We start from the raw sequence: 18,709 nt of genomic DNA, 5'->3' as shown, positions 1-18,709 counted from the left end.
CACATTATCTTCCTTTCACGAAGGGACATGGAGTGGAGCCCACGGAATTCATCCCATTTGGAGAAACAAACCCAGGAGCAGCTCAGATTTCCTCCCAGCAGCACACGCTGTGAATGCAAGAACTGGGGATCCGGATGTTTTATCCTGGGCTCTCTCCAAAGGGAATAAAATGCTCAGGGCAAAACGATTGAGTGGTAAATTGCTGAAGGGCCTTTTGACTCGGAGAGCTAATACAGTATAACCAGAAAAAAAAACCCAAAACAACCAAACAAGAAAACCAACCACAAGCCAAACCCAACTGCCTTCTTTAAAGCGGACACTTAAGGAAAGCAGAGCAAAATCAGGGGTTTATTAACATAACTGTAAGCGCCTTCTGTGAAATAAGGACTGAAACCCAGCAGCTAACGCTGCAACGCCTACAAACGCCTCTGCCGGGCACCCGCACCTTCAGTACCCGCCGGAGGGGTTCGACTCCCGGCAGCGACCGCTCCGGGCCGCGGGCTGCACACCAGGCCTGCGGAGCACGGTGAGAGCCGGGCGGCTGGAGCGGCGACACCCGGGGCCCCGGCCTGGTGCCCCCTGCAGGCGGGAGGCCGCGCTGTCACCATGGCAACCGGCCGGCTCGGCTTGCGGCGGGGGTGGCTCCGGGCTAAGCCGGTAGCGGCGGCAGCGCCGGGCCCACAGAGCCAGCCGGGGCCCGCTGCAGGTGAGACGGGCGGCGGGACGGGGCGGGGGGAAGAGGGGCGGTGGGGCTCGGCCGGGCCCGGAATCCTCCCCCCCCCGCGGCTCCGTGGGGCACAGGGGCGGTGCGGGCAGCGCTGGTCTGCGCCCGGTCACTGACCGCGTCCCCTGCGGGCCCCTCGGGAGGGCTTCCCCGAGCTCCTGTGCCTTACCTGCGCACACGGGTGGGGGGACCTACACGCGCATACCCCCACACACACAGCGGATACATCCCTACCTACAGACACACACATGCAGAGAAACCGTGTTCAAAACTGACCCATCGCTTTACACATCAAAGTTACACATAGGGACTTATTCAACCTCCTTTGCCTGAAATCGCAGGTGAGAGCGTCCCGGGCGGCACTTGGAGCTCTATCTGTGACAGTCCTTACCATACATTCTGCTTTAATACTTGCTAATTGCAGGCTTGCCACACTGTCATCGTTTTAAACTTCCTTGCGTAGCACTTGTGTAAACCCACGCAGAGTGAGTGACTGTCAAACCGGTGCAGATCCCGGGTTACTGACCTTCAGATGCAGACAGTATGGTTCTAACGAGAGCTGATGCTATGCAGGACACAGGGCTGTGACTGTATTTGCTTGCTGATCCTGGAATAACACCTTTTATTCCCTTTCTCATTAGGACGATGGCTTCTATCACCGAGCGCACCTTCATTGCCATCAAGCCTGATGGGGTCCAGAGGGGTCTGGTGGGAGAGATCATCAAGCGGTTTGAACAGAAAGGCTTCAAACTGGTGGCCATGAAATTAATACACGTAAGCTTTCCTGCATTTGTACATCTCCTTTTGCATACCAACTGCACCCTTACACCAGAGCAGCATGTTGTAATGGCAGATGTAGTCTACAGAACAATTAAACCTGAATGGTTTTGGAACAGTTCCAATTCCCAGCTCTGGCTAAATGCTTTAGACGTGCTAAGCACGCTAATTTTAGTAACCTGATGTCCTTAGTCAGAAGAGAATATTCTTTTAGGGGCATCCTATACCTAATAAATGTCTCTGAATAGCTTTAACAAATACCAGCTCACAGAAGTAGTCTGTGTTGGTGAAAGATACTCTTCTAAGTTGAGCTGTGGCTGAAGCAAACTGATCAAATCCATAGTGACCAGAAGTACTTCTAGGAAGATACCAGAAATGCTGCATTTTCAAGTGCATGCAAGTTTCAGGATTAGCCATGCTCTGTGGTTAATCTGTGTGATTTTAGCATGCTCTTAAGTTCTTACAGTAAGCGTTTTTTGATGGTTGGCTGGTTTTTAATGCAGGCCTCTGAAGAACTTCTGAGGGAGCACTACATTGACCTGAAGGACCGGCCATTCTACGATGGCCTGGTGCAGTACATGCACTCCGGCCCTGTGGTAGCCATGGTGAGTTCTTGAGAACGAAGCTCAGCTAAGAAAAATATACTATTTAATTGTTGTACCTGCAGTAATGTTGTCTTACTTGCGTAATTCTGGTTTATTTCTGTTTAAAGGACTTAAAAATCCCCACTCAAATACTGTCATTGGGAAGATGAGATGTTAACTCCTTTAATCCTTTTTCATAAGCTTTTTCTGCTCTGGGTCACTATGTTGAGGAGGAGGGCAAGGGTAAAGGTGGGACAAAAGTGGGGACACTGAGAGACAGTAAACCTGCACAAAACCCCACTGTGAAATGCCATGCATTAAGCAAGCTGAAAAACAATGGCAGAATAGATTTACTGTACTCCTAAGTGACAGCAACTTTGAAAGTTTTTTTCTATCTGGCTTTATTAGAAGGGTTTTCTTTTTTTCTCCTTGATAGTGTATTTGTAACATAGTTAAGCTGGAGATCTAGACCTTCAGCGAGCAGCACTGTGAGGCCATTTACCATACTGAGATTTAAAATCATTCTCTTCCCACCCTCAGTGGGAAAAGGTTTTGTGCGGGAGGGGAGAACTTCAGTAGACACTTCAAAAAGCTGATGGAAAATCAGAGATAAAGTATGTCTTGTTATTACAAATATTCAGATGGTATCTGTGCTGTGATGGACAGCATTGTGTCATCGGGGAGGGTTTGATTAACTCTTCATCTACTGATCTCAATTGATATTTTCTTTAAGGTGTGGGAAGGTCTTAATGTGATTAAGACAGGAAGAGTGATGCTGGGGGAAACTAATCCATTCGATTCAAAGCCTGGCACTATCCGTGGTGACCTCTGTGTTCAGGTTGGAAGGTATGTTTTGCAATGATTGATATCATCTAAAGACACTGAATGTGTCCAGTGGTATGTCATGATGCATGTAGGAACTGTGTTCCATCCTTCTCTGTCTTACGGAAGGAGCTCCCGTTCCCTCTGCCCATGTAATGTTATTACCTAAGGATGGAAATTGAATTCTGGTCTCCCCTCTTGACAAAAATGATGAGCAAAGCTGGGACTGCATGCTCTGTCCTCACTACTACTTTACACTTACTTAAAACTTCTCTCCACAATGGATACCTCTTCAAAAAAAGATGCTTACTTTGTTTTGCACTTGAGGATTATGTTACTTTTATACCCACCTTTTCTTTTCCTAGGAACATCATTCATGGAAGTGATTCTGTTGAAAGTGCTGAGACAGAGATCAATTTATGGTTTGCTCCTGAGGAACTGGTTGATTACCGAAGCTGTGCTCATGAATGGATCTATGAATAAAACCAAGGCTGCTCCTGCTGATATCCTCACTGCCTGTGAGGAGCTGCCAGCCTGTAGCTACTGCAGAGCCCCTCATATACACGGGTAGAAACCTGCCTCAGAAACCTGCGAGATCGCTTGGTTGTGAATATTAAATATAGCCAGTGTTTGCTGCTGCTTTGGTTAAAAAGCTGCCAGGTTAGAGATGGAAATATACTTTGAAAAAGATGCTTCTGAGGGTGAGAGGTGTGATATTAAAACACAGAGCATATAATACATGTGTTTTTTTTTCAAAAATACTCTGTAGACAAAAGGGGTATTTTGGTAAATAGGAAAAAAAAAGGTAATAATTTATTGGGTAAATAAATATGCAAATGGATCAGTGTCAAAGGTTTACATTGTTAAATTGTTAGGGGACAACTAGTAATATATTGATAACGTGCCCAAATGTTGCAGATTGAACTTGATATCAAGTGAAGTGGCTCCCCGTGCCCAATACACTGCAGAAGAAAGGGTATGTATTTCTCTGCAGTGTGCTGTGCCCATACACAGAGCAGAGCTTTGAGTAAAATGAGAATTTTCCTTGGGATTGACACCCTTTTAACTGGCTTTGGTTCCCCCACATGGGATTTATTTAGCATTTTAGGGGAGGATTAATCGGCCAAGCTTCCTAAATGCCCTTTTATGTGAAAAGAAGATTAATGTGAGGATGGATGAAGCAGATCTACCTTCAAGCACTTTACTCTAGCAGTCCTCTGGCAACGGTGTGGTTTGCTTTACTGACTGAACAGCTGATAACTGAGCTATGTTATTTGTGCTCTTAGTTGGAATTACAAAGCTGCTTTTGGATAAGGTATTTCAGAAGTGACTTTAGAATTAGTTTTTGTAATTTATCCATTCATGTAAAGAAACAGAGTTGTAATAATGCTGAATGTATTGCAGTAGAGGCGTCTGCTCCTATCAGAAAACATCATCAACCTCTGGCAGAACTTTTCACAACAAATACTCACTGGATAAGGAACAAGAAATGTGTTGGGGTCAACATGATGTATTTATCTACCTGCAACCTTGTATTCAATAAAAGCAAGAGAGTTTCATTAAATCAGCTGTCCAAACTCCTACATGTTTTTTCCTACAGTGAGTTGTCAGATACTGAGCTGTGTAACGAATGCTGAATTCGATGCTTGTGATACTTGATGAAGATACCTAGCTCCTAAAAAGAGACGGTGCATAACAAAACAACATTCGCTGTTTCTTAAGTGAAATAAAAGGAAATTTTCATGGTACTGTTTTAGGTCTAATCAGTGACTATAAAGAGAGGGAACAATTCCCTGACTACCAAACTGTAGGTGAAGTTGTAGCTTCTCTTCTGAAAATATTCAGTGTTACAGAAGATACATAACTAAGTTAAAAGCTGATGGAGAAAAGGGAAGCTGAAACAAACCTGTGCACGAGATGAGTCTCCAGTCCCCCTTTTGCTCAAAGGATTACTTGAGATTTCTTTTTCTTGATCTGCTTACTACAAAATGGAGAAATCTGGGTTATCTGGAGAGCAACAGAAAGCGGCTGCTGAGTGTCATGGGTTGGGACTGAGAGGAGGTCAGTGCCCACACTCCTCATCTGCAGTGTGGGTCAGTGCCCACATCCTCATGCGCAGTGAGCACATCCAGTTTCACCAAGTGTCCTGTGACTGCACAAGTGCCGCACAGGGTAAGGCACTAGTGCTGCACCTGTGGCACGCGATCATAACCAGCTCAAGCTGTGGATTAGTAAAAGGCCACATAGTAAACATAATGAACAGTAGCTCCACTCTTCTCACTGTTGCTACCACGCAAGGCCAGGGGCTGTGCAATTTTACACCTGCATTTTGACACTTCGCAGCTTCATGTCCCCGCATGCCCACAGAACCACCGGTAACTCGCGTGGCTTACAGCTCCAGCACCCCTGTTCTGCGAGGACACCATTTCCCGCAGCTGTGAGGGTGCTGCTGGGTCAGCAGCCCGTGGGGCTGCCTCTGAGAACGGCAAAGCAGGACCCTGCGAGCCAAACCTGATTTAGCGCAACCAAACGTCCTCAGTGCGGGCACTGCAGAGAACAACGATGGCCCCAGCGCTGCAGCTGCAAGCGAATCCCCCTCCAACGCGACAGGTGCCGCTTGGCACACACGGCCCGGCCGCCTGCCAGGCGGGGCCCCGGCCAGGGCTCAGCGGCCGCCACCAGCCCCAGCTCGGTCCAGACCAGCCCCAGGCCCCGCTCTGGCGGGAGTGGGCGGGCGAGCGCCGAAGCGAGCCCCCAGCCCGGGCAGGCCCGCCCCCAAGCGCCGCAGGCCCGGCGGCTCCTCCTCTGCGCAGGGCGGGGGATCCGGAGACCGCCCGCAGCCGCCTCCTCCTCTTCCTTCGGCGGCTGCGGTGGGGAAAGCAGCGGCTGCGGGAGCTCCAGAGAGGTGAGGCGAGGCGAGGCCCGGGCCTCCGGGCTCCAGTCCGCTCCGTGAGGGGTGCGGGCCTCGCCAGCGGCCTGCGCCTTAAGGCAGGCGGGCTTCCGTAGTGCCGGGCGCGGCGGCAGCGGCCTGCGGGCCTCGTCCCGGCCAGCGGCGGGGCCGGGCGGGAGCGGGGCCCGGGAGGGGGTGGACGGGACGGGACGGGACGGGGCACGCCGCGATCCCGGTGCCACGTGTGCGCGGGCGGGGCGGGCTCCGGGTCCCGCCGACCTTGAGGCCGATCGCTCCCCTGTGCCCCGCAGCGCGATGGCGGCCAACAACGAGCGCACCTTCATCGCCATCAAACCCGACGGCGTCCAGCGCGGGCTGGTGGGGGAGATCATCAAGCGGTTCGAGCAGAAGGGTTTCCGCCTCGTGGCCATGAAGCTGGTGCACGTAAGTCCCCTGCGCCGGGCGCTGCCCCTCGCCTGCCCGAAGCGGTGCTTGCATCCGCGCACACACACACGTGTGTCCGGCTCCTCCTGCATCAGAACGGGGATCCGGGGTTGCCTCAGCCGTGAGGCCGAGCTGAGGGTCGCGCACGAACGTTTGGTATCTGCCATTTCCCAAGCAGACAAATTGTGCTCAAATGGGTTAATGGCACCTAACTGAGAGCGAGGAAGTGACCTTGAGTGGAAGGCTGCGTTGGGGAATGACATCCACAGATCCAGATGCTCGGAGGGTTGCTGTAATGCAAATAGTTTGACGCCGCACAGCACTGACGATAGTGCATTGTGCTCTCCTCTGATTGTACATTAGGAACTTCCATTGAAACCCGTAACAGCATTGCAGCAGCTGCCGGTAGTGTTAATGACTGATGGATCCCATCTCTGATGCTGTAGTCTCGCAGCAGTGATACCTTTTGTGGAACGATACATAATGTTACAACTTCTCTTTTAAAGGCCTCTGAAGACCTTCTGAAGCAACATTACATTGACCTGAAAGACAGACCGTTCTACCCTGGTTTGGTTAAATACATGAACTCTGGACCTGTTGTGGCCATGGTAAGTGGCTTTGTTTTACTTGAGGGCTACATTCTTATTCATCTTGCTCTGTAAATGTAAAATACTCAGAGATACTGTTGCAGTAACACTTTCTCACCCTGAACAGTTCTGGTAGTGGCAAAATAGTGAAGACAAGCACATAGGAAGTTACTATGTATTAACAAGAAAGTGTGCATGTATAAAGTACGCATTAAAATGCTTAGCATGCACCAAATGATCTTCTGTTTTTGGCAAAAAAGGGTCAGAAACCCATCTTTGTGTCACTCTTCTGCACTGCCCCCAAAACAATACAATTGCCCTAATAGCTTCTCCTCCAGTTCTCACTGTAGCCGATGAGGAGCACCTGCTCAGGCTGCCCTTACCCTGGCCAACAGAAGGGTTTTGAAGTTGGCCTTGTACATCAGTTAACTGAGGTGTGGTGAAGCATCTTTGCTGGAGTCACAGTGGTGAAAGTCCTTTTCACAGTCACTTTCAGTCCCTGTGTGTTTTCTTAAGTCGTTGTTACAGGCCTAAGAGAGAATCCTAGAATCTAGTTCCAACCCCCTGCCCTGAGCAGGCAGGGACACCTTCCACTAGAGCAGCTTGCTCCAAGCCCCTGTGTCCAACCTGGCCTTGAACACTGCCAGGGATGGGGCAGCCACAGCTTCTCTGGGCACCCTGTGCCAGCACCTCAGCACCCTCACAGGGAAGAACTTCTGCCTAAGATCTCATGTCCCTACAGGCCATTGTAAAAAAAGTCCCTCTTGTCAGCCCATTTAGGTAGTGAAAAGGCTCTAGGCTGGGTTAATTTTCTTCATGGTAGAGCCCTTGTTTCTGTGCAAAGTGTGTGATTAGCAAAGCTTAATCTTTGGTATTTCGTGTAAGCAATGCTAAATGGGATTTGTTTGTTTTTATTTAAGGTATGGGAAGGACTCAATGTGGTTAAAACTGGGAGAGTGATGCTGGGGGAAACAAACCCTGCAGACTCCAAGCCTGGTACCATCCGTGGTGACTTCTGCATTCAAGTAGGAAGGTTTGTGCTCAGCTTGTTACCAATAGAGATTAACAACTCCACAGTGGTAGTCTTTGATTCTAGAGAGTCAAGACTGTGGGTAGCTGTCCTGGTCTGATGGTGTTCTATTTACAGGTCGCAACCCTTAACTGCTACTTAAGGAAATGGCTTGGCACAAAACTGATTTGTTTTGAACAGCCTCTCCTCATCAGAGCTTTGTGTAAGATCAGTCGGCGGCAGTGGCTGTTGTAGCACAGTAGCTGTAGTCACCCTGCCAGGCTTCAGTAGCATTTCCAGAGGGGGTGTCTGAGCATTGTACCTGCAGTAGCAGTCGTGCAGCTCTAGATGCTTCATGGTTTTGCTTAAGAACTTCTTAGGTTGATGAAGTGCGTTTTTATGTGAACAATGTGCTTCTCTCCTTCCCCAGAAACATCATTCACGGTAGTGACTCTGTGGAGAGCGCGCAGAAGGAGATCAACCTGTGGTTCAAACCGGCAGAGCTCGTTGACTTCAAGTCTTGTGCACATGACTGGATCTATGAGTGAATTGAGTTGCCACAGTAACTTGTGCCTTCTAAACGCATCATCTCATTCCAGCTACTACCTGGGAGCAACCACGGTTATCTTAGTCGTTTTCAGCACTGTCAAATAAATTCATATGAAGTAATTGTGTTGTGGTGTGTTCACTGTAAAACAGTCTGCTGTGTTCAGGTGGCCACATAAAACAGCTGACTTGGTTGTTCAGTATTTGCCTTGTGTAGGAGGATTAGTTAACACCAACTGTCTATCACATATAGGCATATCAATAATAATCCAGTGACTTTTGTTGACTACACCGTTGCTCTGAATGCTGCAAAAGTACATTAGTCACAAAGCCAGCTTGCAAAGGGAGGCCTGAAGGGATGCTCGAGCTACTCCCACCACAGCAGAACTGAACTAGAAGAAAAATGAGTGCTACCCCATGACAAAAATGTCCCTTCCTACACAGCTATTAATACCAACTGTGAAATAAGAGTCCACTGCCAGGGATAGGGCAGCCACAGCTTTGCTGGACACCCTGTACCAGTGCCTCACCACCCTCACAGGGAAGAACTGCATAAACTCATCTCAAATCTCCCCTTCTTGTCAGTTTAAAGCCACTAAAGAAAGCAAGCTGGAATGTGTTTATGTACATGCCAAGGGGTGCATTCTACAGCGAAACAAATCACTATTCAGCAAAAGACTTTTTGTCATTTTTATTTTGTGTAAAAAAGGCAAATTTAGTGAATTATTTTCATCTTGTACACAAAGTTATAATTTTAATGCTTTTCACATCCATGCTGAAAATCTGCAGTCTCATAAAAATGAAAGGAACATTAATTTCTCCAAAAGCATTTTTTTCACTTAGTTATGTACACTGCATGAGAAAGCTTTAAATAACTCTCTCATTGACCACACAAATTACCAAGAAAATAAAAGATTAAATTTGTACAGATATTGATCTATATATCAAATACATACAGAAATGATGTAAAAATCCCATTTAATCTTGATTCCCGCCCCCAACGTTTTCCCAGGGGCCAAAGCTGATGCCTTTTGCTTGTATAAATGGCTGTGGTTTTTTGTGTTAAATATGAAAAGGAAGAAAAATTCAGTTTCAATCACAGTTTTTTTTAAAATCCCTTCCCAATAAAGGATTGTTACCAAATATATTAGCACCATCGTACAAATATTGACGGGAGAGGGTATTCACATCACATAAAAACAACAATAAAAAAACCAAACAAACACTGAAACCCGTGTTAGTATCCGTAGGACAAGGAATCGGTAACTGCTTTAGCTTTCCTCAGATGCAGCAAGGTTAAAAGACCTGTATTGAAAATAACATAAAACCCAAAGACCAGCAGAAGGATTCCGAGCAGTAACAGAAGGGTAGCCACAAAGTAAGTTACCACTTGCACTACCGTAGGCGTATGAACACCAGCTGTGCCCAATACTGAAATCAGTTTGACCCCACTGAAGATTTCAGATGTCCAATGCTTGGCTGCTCTTCTAGCCACCTCACATGGCTTAAAGTGAAGATAAACACACCAAGAGCCATGTTACTGACTACAGTGAAGCCTACTCCGTGGGTACCACAGCCAGCTGCCTGCTCCTTAAGAGACTACTCTAAATACCCAGCATAATTTTGCTTGGGTTCTCCTTAATCCTCTCCGAAGTGACTTCAATTGGCTCTTTACATGGTTTGCTTTGGACAGGTTTCACTGTACTTGACAATTAAGGTACATCTGGAATTCAGAAACATGAGAGATTTCACCCAACTCATACTGAAGCTACACATGTATCCGAAAATGCTTCAACTCACATCCTTTAGTGTTTAGTGAATAAAATACCCATTTTAAAAGAACATTATAAAGACTGAGAGACTTCAAATCTGATTCTTAACATTTCTCCACACAGGAAGTGTGTTCAATGTAAGTGCTAGTTTTCCCTCTTGACATTTGAAAACCGTAACTTAGAAGTCAGGTACAAGCCTGGGCAACACACAGAAGCCCAAGGTTCACAGACTTGGCAATATACCTTATTAGCAGCCTGAGCTTCCACATAATAAAACACAAATTAATGCAACAGTTTTTTGACTTAAGTCAGAAGATGAGAGAAGAAAGCAAGATTGTGCCAACCTTGGTTCAGCTTGACTGGGACAATCTGCAAGGCTCTGCATTATAAACAATAAAAATCAATAGCGAGGTACTTACCAAACCACGTCAGTGCTTGCAGAGCTGGATTGTAAAGTAGGTTAAAATTGAGAACACGGGGGAAAAAGAAGTTAGTCAAGGCTCAAAGTGTCATTGCAATGGTCTCTAATCCTACTCCTCCAATCCAGGCTGTTCAAAAGAAAAGCTGTGGATACGTCAGAAGCTGACATAACATATTCGAAGTCTACCAAGCCGGACAAAGTCCTTTTTATGGCTATTTTAGAAAGCTAAAATGTCTTCACCATCTGAAGTTACAGACACTTATCATCGGATAACCAGATTCTGTCAATATAAGAAGCTGTTGGTAAACAGGGGTCATGATTTAAGAAACGTTACCAGTAAGGGAGAAAAGAATTCCAGACATTCCTACACTATACAGGACAGTTTTACTTCCAGTAGTAAATACAAAACTTTACATAATTAACCCCTCTTGCATAGAATGAGGTAAACCTGTGCATATCACCAATACTATGTACCCAAAGTTAGAGCAATATTTTAGAAAATAATCAAATTGCTGGTTTTCAACTTTCTATGCACTTGGTTTGTTTTTTAAGCTTAAACAACAATATACAAAAATGGTCTCCTGGGGCTCTGTGGGTTCATATCCTTAAAGCATTTCTTAGGCTGTAGGAACACAGATGTTAATCATTTTGATTAGTTTCTCTTTTAAGCCCTAATTTACGGTCAAGAGTCAGATGATCATTGTACTGCTCTGAAAGGGGGACCTGTGAAGACCCAGAAGCACTTGTAGAACATACGCAGTTAATTCCTGAGAGTTTAGTTAATGAACCTTACTGGTAAAAGCTAAAGCTCTTGATGCACATTTTCCCAGTCACAGCTCTGCAGGGTTGAACAATTTCGTTATTCAACACCATGAATGACATCAGTTACAAAAAAGTACAAAGGTTAAAAAACATGGAAGGATGGAATCCGAACTAAGAGCTCATGCTAAATACTCTGGATTATACTGGTAGTTGTTCCCACCCTTTCACATTGCCTTTAAAAAACCTGGACAGTTAAGCAGGTGGGGCTAATGGGATACTAGAAGTGAGACACAAGGATTCCAGGCAATAAGCAAATCCAGTTTATGAATTATATACTAGACAGCATATGATTTACATACTGTTCTCAAGTCTCACCTTCCATATTATGCTATTGCAGCAAGAAAGGAATATTGCAGGCTGTGCGGAACGGAACTCTTTTTAACCTACAATGTATGGCTCCTTTTAGCTCACCTGAAACCACGTGGAACATCAGGTTTGAATGTTCACAAATAAACATGTAAGATGGTAAGGAAACAGCTGGGTTATTCTGAATGGGAAAAAACATCAGAAGGAATACTCAGAAGTTCCTTCCCATGACTAAGGGAGGCCTGAGCTACTGTTTGTCTAAGTTTCTTCTTTAGTCTAAATTTATAGCTAAAATCAATCTTTCAAATAAGGGGATTTGCTGAAGTTCCAGTTTGGCATAGGGCTCTGTAAACATTTGCTGAAGCATTCCAAGTCTACAGACATTCATGTACAGAGAAGAGCTTCATAGTCCCAATCCAATGACCACTGCAGTCATTGGAGACAAGGCTACTGATATTGACGGGCACTGAATCAGACCCTAAGGAACTTAAAACCACAAAAAATCTTATATATATATATAAAGGTATTTTAAACTAAAGAAAAACATCTTGAAAAGTTAAAATCCTCAGGCGATGGCTCCGTTGCAACTGGGGCTACTCATTGAGTAGAGCTTTACATGACTATCTTCCACAAACAATTTATGCCTCTAAATTAGGGCTTAAATGCCTTATTTTCACAATTAAAAAACCCAAATAAACCAAAAAAACAGAGGCGTGACCAGTGCAGTTCACAAGAGTCTAAAAGTCTCCCCAACTTGTACCAAAAAGGTTCATTTGTAATGACAGTTCTTTTGTATTTGCACCTATAGCTTCCTCCAACCGCTTCCCACAATCATGCTAATTAAACTTTAATCTTACCAAAAAATTAGATTTTCAGTTCTTGTTAACAATGCACAATAAATCTGAACTTGAAAATATTACAAAATTCTTTCAAAAGCTTCAAATACAACACAAAAGTGTCCTTTTTATCCCGTTTTTTTAATAAATTGAAAAATCTTTTTCACTAAAATAGTTTCCCCGCCCTTCCAAAAAAAGTTCTGGACTGAGTCTAACTCATCTACAGTTAGCAAAGTGCCCCAGGTACAGTCACCTGAACTGCACCCTCCAAGTGGGAGCAAAATCAGTCAGGCTTGGAGAAAGGCTTTTCCTGTCACCAGTTCTCTGCCCCTCACTTCTCTGAGCTGCCTCATGGTTCTTGTTTGATGTAGTAACTGGCAGATCCGTTGCTTTCCTGATCAGATGCTCCTTGAAGGAAGCTGTATTCTTCCCCGTCTAGCAACTCCTCCTTCAGTTGCAATGAAGTCACTAAAAATTAAAGATGAACATGAAAGATGTATAAATTTTAAAGGAAGTAAAATTTTCCTTAAATTTATGTAATATTATTTAAACTGGGAACAGATCCCAGATTTCCCATTTCCTTATATTCTGCATTCTTCTTTTAACACTCAGTATCCTACTGAAAGCAGATGCTTTCTGACCATAAATTAAACATTAAGTTATGCTCTAATATTAACATATTTGAACAAACTACATACAGTAATATATTCTCTACAGGGTTTTCTGCAGAATTCAGTATTTTAAAACACTGGTTGAAGCACAGGAATAACGATGTTGCTCAGACACTTATTTTACTGTTTACCTCCTATTTAGTCTTTATACAAGTAAGAGTAAGATTAACTGTTGGCCATATACAATCTAAACTCACATTACTTAGCTCAATTATTGTCAGTGGTCTAAGTGAGATAAGAAAATATATTATGAAATCTTTGTCAATGTATCATTAACATTTTAAGATCCCAGAAGTTTCATTCAAGCAAAACATTTTTTTTTGTAGTTTCAATCTTCTCTCTTCTTTTGTGCAAATTAAATAGAAATGAGATCTAAGACATAAAAATAGATGTTATGAATAGCAATGTCATAATTACTTTTCCAGTTTCATTAATGAATAGTGACAATTACCAAAATATGAACACAGTGAAAGCAACACTCAAAATAAAACATGTTATGTCTTTCATTAAAGGTGCAGTACCCACATTAAAGGGTTAGGGTTGGTTATAAACAAATAATGGTTCTCTGACTGAATGAATGAGAAGAACATTACAGCTTCTGAATACACAGTTTCTATGCATTATCTGTGTGTGAAAATGCAGAAATATGCAGTGAGGGGAAAAAAACCCAACCCATAATCTACTAGTTAGTTACTAGCTAGTTGCTACTAGCAACCCTGCAATAACTTAAAAGCCATTTGATTGTTCTTTTATTATTTTTCTATGTCATCTTCCCTGTGGAAACAAACTCTTGTGCTACATTAAATTAAAATATTAATTTAATATTATTAATTTTATTAATATTACTTTAATCCTCCCACCTACAAAGCCCAGTTTCTGGCTGCCTTTTTTCTTCTTCTGAACACTTTCCCTTGAATCACACCCAATTCTGATCAAGAATCTTGATCTGTGGAGGGCAAAAAAACATGCTGTCTAAATAAGACACATAATGGGATACTTGAATATGCTGTTAATACCTCAAGCAAACGCTACCCAGAGGTCAGGGATACAATCTAACCTCCACCAGGCATGTTCTTTTTCTCCTCTCCCCAGTACTTGCAGAATGCTTCTGCAGGTACAAGAGTAATAGCAGTCTCCATAATTTGGCTTGCCTATGGCTAATCTGAACTGAAATCCTTACATTTAGATATTTAATAACACTTAGCTTCATTTGTCCCTATTATATAGCTTTTAACTACAGTCCTCTATGAGAAAAGCTTAACTACAGCTATACAACAAAAGTTACTTGAAAGAATAAAAAGTCTAATGGAAGTGAACTGACCGATCATGTTGTAAGTAAAAGCAATGCAGTTGCACAAGGTACCCCCCTTTAAACAGTTGCAGTGATTTGCCTGGAGATAGAGGAAGACTGTCTCATGCAATGTCATTCACCCCCCAAACATCAACATGGAATGGAGCAGCATGGTCTAGAGTATGTGCAGAAGCAGGGTGAGTCTCTTCTAACACTCTCCTCCTCTGCCAGGCTGGCTATGGGCTCTTTTCAAAAGTGAGGCAGTACAACAGTTGCATTTCAGTGCTTAAAAGATCATTTCATATGACTGAAAGATGAGAGGTACTCGTGCATGCAAAGGAACAGAGCAAAACCACTTCATACTACTAAGATGAAGTACCGAAACCTCCTCCTGTGCTTATGACAGTACAAAAGGCAAGAGCTCTTTAATGAGCATGAGACAAGACGCTTTACAGCAGATGCCTCTTGCTACTAATCTTCCAGTACTTCCATTCAAAGCCAAATCCTCCAAATCAAACATCTCCTGCAATGTGCCTACATCCTTTCTATGGCTACTAAAACACGAGGCAGTGCATGATGCTGAGGATTACCTATGCAATTAATACATTCCAGCTGATCTCAAATACATTAACTTATAATACCATATCAGGGTTATGGCCTCCTCTTCCCCAGACTTAAAGACCTTTGGATAATAACAAGCCTATAACACAAGTAATTTTTCCCAGCCTCACCAAAATTCAGAACTTTAAAAAGTTACCCCAAAATGATCATAGAAAGCACTGGGTGTCACAAACAAAGGAATAGGGGTGTTTCATAGGAACTCAGATACTGAGTGACACAGAACACTCAGACTGTGTGTCTGTGCACTACATGAATGCAATACTGGTGCAGATTTGCAGTAAGAGAAGAAAAGCTGTGCAGAAACAAGCGCTCCAGAACATTCTCTCCTAAGCAAGGCTTCTCTTCTGCATCAAAGACTTTGCTAAAGGACAGGTACATGAGCAGCAACCTGGAGTAAAAATGAAGTTCTTGAGAAGCATTGAGAGATGTGCGGAGAAGAGTCGAGATTTGTCCTTAGGGTTTAAAGAAGGCAAGCAGGTTACTGTGTCCCGGTGTGTTAACAGACACAGATGGACAAGAACTGTTCTGACTGCTCTACAGCCAAGGGAAGTGCCAATACTGGCAGCCTCCTTGAACTTTAGCAAGTTTACAGGAGTGTAAATCAAGCAAATATGAAGCTAAATCTATCAACCTGGTAACTGTCCTGCAGGGAGAACATAATCTCATTTGTCCAGCAGATCCCATCACTAAACCACATTTGTTAGATGTATTTGTTTAGTTGCTACAGCCTATTGCCATATGTTAGGAAAAGGGAAGAGACAAAAACCCTAACAGGTCCTTGCAGTGGACTGATTACGTTACATAAACTATCCTTAAATAAACCCAAAACTTTAATCCACTTAATATTACTGATAAATAATTTTTTTTTGAGTTTTTCTCTGCTTACTCATACAGATGCACACTTGCACTGTTGATACTTAAAAGAAGCCAGGTTTTATGACAAGATCAAAATCTGAAAGGACAAATTACTTCCTAAGTATTTCCTATATTAGTAACCCACAACTTTTCAAATCATCTTCCATTTTTAAGGTCTCTTCCCAAATAACTGCTTTTCTGACATGAAAACAAAAAGCAGTCAGTCTACAGTTATTTCCTCTGCAAAATACAATCCACGCTAACTCCCTGCCTACATCAAGTTTTCCCAAATTCTCACTACCATTCAGTTATAGAGTGCATTTTAAAACTCTGCAGAGTTCCTCTGTGCCTCAACAACCTGCAATATGACCTGCTATGAAGTTCTAACCCAGCTGCAATAGCTTCCTATGATTAATTCAGTGACATGGTGTGTCAGTGAGATTGAGAGGCTCTCTAACAGAAAAAAATAAAAACCAACCAAAACTTAAAGAACAAAAAGGAAAAAGAGATTTGATGAGTCAGCATGTTACATGCTAGACTATGGGTAGTTCCCCACCCTGTCCATCATTTCCCTCTGCAGTAACAGAGGCTGATGTGGCTAGTTACCTGTTTTGAGGCTGGGACTGAACTCTTGGCTAGTCCTGGGAGGCTGGAAGGCCTCCGGGGCTGTCTCTGCTGGAAGGGTTCGATATGGAGGAGGAATCAACTCTTCATCACCAGAGAAGCTCCTCTGCACCTCACCTGTCATGGGTGGGCTGGACAAACTGACAGGTTTCTTCCCAACTGGTATCTTCCTCTCTAAACATCAAGTCAAACTAAAATAAACGCTTGGGTTAAAGTGCATTAGGTAGCTCTGACTGTTCACCGAGAAATTCAGTGTTTATGTGAGTGTTAATCCTGCTGGTTATACCAGTTTCTGTAGTGGCACAGTAGAACAGGAGTCAAACTTCCTTCTCTTTTACCATGATCCCATTACAGCAGAGTTCACTATTATCAGTTCTGCTTCATACTGAATACAAGCTACTCACTTCTCAATGGAGTCAGCAAGGAGATGAAATACTGCACTAGCTGTCTTCATCATTATCCACAGCAGAATGACCTGAAGACATTCTGGAGTGCCTTGTGAGTACATGAGAAAATATGTGGAGGTAACACCTCTCTGTGCTAAAAATAATCTAGTTTAATTAAGAGAGTTTCCTGTCAATAATCTGTGGTTACTTTCCATTACTGCTGCATTATACAGTTTTATGACTGAAATCCTTTTCAAATAAGACTATTTTTTATTTACAAGTACTGAACAATATAAGGCTACAGAAAACATTTTCTCAGGATTGTTTCCTGTGACTCAGCACTTCTGTTGCCATAACCTACTTAGGAAAAAACCAACAAACACGTAGGAGGCAGCCAACTATAACTCTTCATGACCTTGTTCTCTCATCTTCTGATGATTAAATAGATTTCTTAGTAGACTCTCCAAAACCACTGGAAGTTCTTCCTTGTTTTCACAGCCCAAATTTACTTCAGATAGTAAGAAGTGAAGAATGAATTCCCCTGGAATAAATCTTCCTATGGCACTAGATAAGAGGAATTTCCTTTACAGTGTTTGTGTTGCACTTACAAAGACAGATATCAAGAAACTTTTGCAGAGCTGTTGGGTGAAAGGAGAGGGATGAGGTAAGGAGCAGGATGGTCTAGCAAAGTGTGCTAAAAATTTGCTCAGACAGCCCAGAATTATTCAAAAACAGGTCCTACACAAAGGCAACTAGTGGTATAGGCACCTTTCCCTAGATTAAGGCAACAGCACTCATAGCTTTTCAGACTGATGTTCTCAGATCAGCTTCAGCTCTTCTGTACCCAAATTCTATTTAGAAAATACCACTGCAAGATTCTGAAGAGGATCTGCATTTTACTGTTTATTTCCTCTAAGAGCAGAAAGCAGAAACAGTGCAATGTTTGAGGCACCTAACAGGAGGTCATAGGAACTTCCCAGAAACCTGCTTTATCTGTGGCACTCACTGGTCAACTTCTCTTTACGTCCAAAGATCAAAATGGCAAAGGCTGCTTTCGGCAATGACTAGTGAAGCAGGTTCTAGATTGCCTTAATAGATCCATTCACAAATGGACTGGGAAGACATTAGTCCTACACAACTGCAGCACAGTCCTTCACTGAAGTGAATCCTTCTATCACAGGGAAAGCCCGAGATAAAACTAGAGTTTTAATCTCATTTGACACAATTCTCAGAATCACTGCAGGAAGCTAGGGCAGACCTGACTCAAGAGTTTAGCTTCAGCTCCTACTCAGAAACAAGGTATCTTTTTTTTCCTATCCCAGGCCAATGGGCCCTTCCCTGACAGCTACATCTGCGATGGAACAGGAATCAGTGAATTCATCTTATTACAACAAACTACTGTTCAAACATAGTAAGATTTGAAACGAGAGAAGTAGATGAAATAGAGCTAAAGCTCACACAAATGTGTCTTGAGTTTTCTGTAGTTGATCTGCCCAGATGTCTGCAGTGTAAAATAATGCACCTTCTATTCAATACTCTAGTTTTTAAGAAAACATCAAGAGAATGAGCATAATGAGTTGATGCTCCAAATGTAATACATACTTAGGCTGTCTGGAACAAGACTATCTACTTTTATAAGGACAAACCTCATTCTCATGTAGCAGAAAAAAAACCTCCCACCCCGAGTTGCAATTGGTTCTTCTTAAAGAAAGATATTGTAA

At 43.4% G+C, this 18,709-nt stretch overlaps 3 protein-coding genes across 10 annotated transcripts in view; 2 read left to right on the top strand and 1 right to left on the bottom strand.

Annotated features, from left to right (window-relative positions):
• The first annotated feature begins 552 nt into the window (after positions 1-552).
• Positions 553-3,738, top strand: LOC133270330 (nucleoside diphosphate kinase-like). The gene is made up of 5 exons (XM_061455430.1): positions 553-706; positions 1,366-1,498; positions 2,005-2,106; positions 2,819-2,931; positions 3,273-3,738. Exons 2-5 carry the CDS (start codon positions 1,370-1,372, stop codon positions 3,388-3,390), a joined length of 462 nt encoding a protein of 153 aa, XP_061311414.1. The 5' UTR covers positions 553-706; positions 1,366-1,369; the 3' UTR covers positions 3,391-3,738.
• A 1,915-nt stretch (positions 3,739-5,653) lies between these two features.
• Positions 5,654-8,506, top strand: LOC133270332 (nucleoside diphosphate kinase). The gene is made up of 5 exons (XM_061455431.1): positions 5,654-5,812; positions 6,109-6,241; positions 6,748-6,849; positions 7,749-7,861; positions 8,268-8,506. Exons 2-5 carry the CDS (start codon positions 6,113-6,115, stop codon positions 8,383-8,385), a joined length of 462 nt encoding a protein of 153 aa, XP_061311415.1. The 5' UTR covers positions 5,654-5,812; positions 6,109-6,112; the 3' UTR covers positions 8,386-8,506.
• Positions 8,507-9,061: 555 nt separating this feature from the next.
• The window catches only part of MBTD1 (mbt domain containing 1), a 35,954-nt gene continuing 26,306 nt past the window's right edge, over positions 9,062-18,709 (bottom strand). For all 8 annotated transcript variants that reach the window (XM_061455417.1, XM_061455410.1, XM_061455411.1 and 5 more), the window contains one exon: positions 9,062-13,008. In XM_061455417.1, coding sequence (XP_061311401.1) covers positions 12,890-13,008 — 119 coding nt within the window. In that variant the 3' untranslated portion in view covers positions 9,062-12,889. The remainder of the gene's footprint in view (positions 13,009-18,709) is intronic.

Source organism: Pezoporus flaviventris, unplaced genomic scaffold, assembly GCF_033815535.1.
Source record: "Pezoporus flaviventris isolate CSIRO_AGI_PZ_B2104156 unplaced genomic scaffold, CSIRO_AGI_Pfla_v1 ptg000020l, whole genome shotgun sequence".
NCBI lineage: Eukaryota > Metazoa > Chordata > Aves > Psittaciformes > Psittacidae > Pezoporus > Pezoporus flaviventris.
The sequence above is the reverse complement of the archived record's forward strand: the minus strand, read 5'-3'. Positions and strand labels throughout refer to the sequence as shown.

Excerpts from the sequence above, each read along its gene's own strand:
- LOC133270330 (XM_061455430.1), top strand. The coding sequence starts at position 1,370 with ATGGCTTCTATCACCGAGCGCACCTTCATTGCCATCAAGCCTGATGGG. Across the intron at positions 1,499-2,004 it reads TGGCCATGAAATTAATACAC|GCCTCTGAAGAACTTCTGAG; the intron begins GTAAGCTTTCCT and ends TTTTTAATGCAG. Across the intron at positions 2,932-3,272 it reads CTCTGTGTTCAGGTTGGAAG|GAACATCATTCATGGAAGTG; the intron begins GTATGTTTTGCA and ends TTCTTTTCCTAG.
- LOC133270332 (XM_061455431.1), top strand. The coding sequence starts at position 6,113 with ATGGCGGCCAACAACGAGCGCACCTTCATCGCCATCAAACCCGACGGC. Across the intron at positions 6,242-6,747 it reads TGGCCATGAAGCTGGTGCAC|GCCTCTGAAGACCTTCTGAA; the intron begins GTAAGTCCCCTG and ends TCTCTTTTAAAG. Across the intron at positions 6,850-7,748 it reads CTGGACCTGTTGTGGCCATG|GTATGGGAAGGACTCAATGT; the intron begins GTAAGTGGCTTT and ends TTTTTATTTAAG.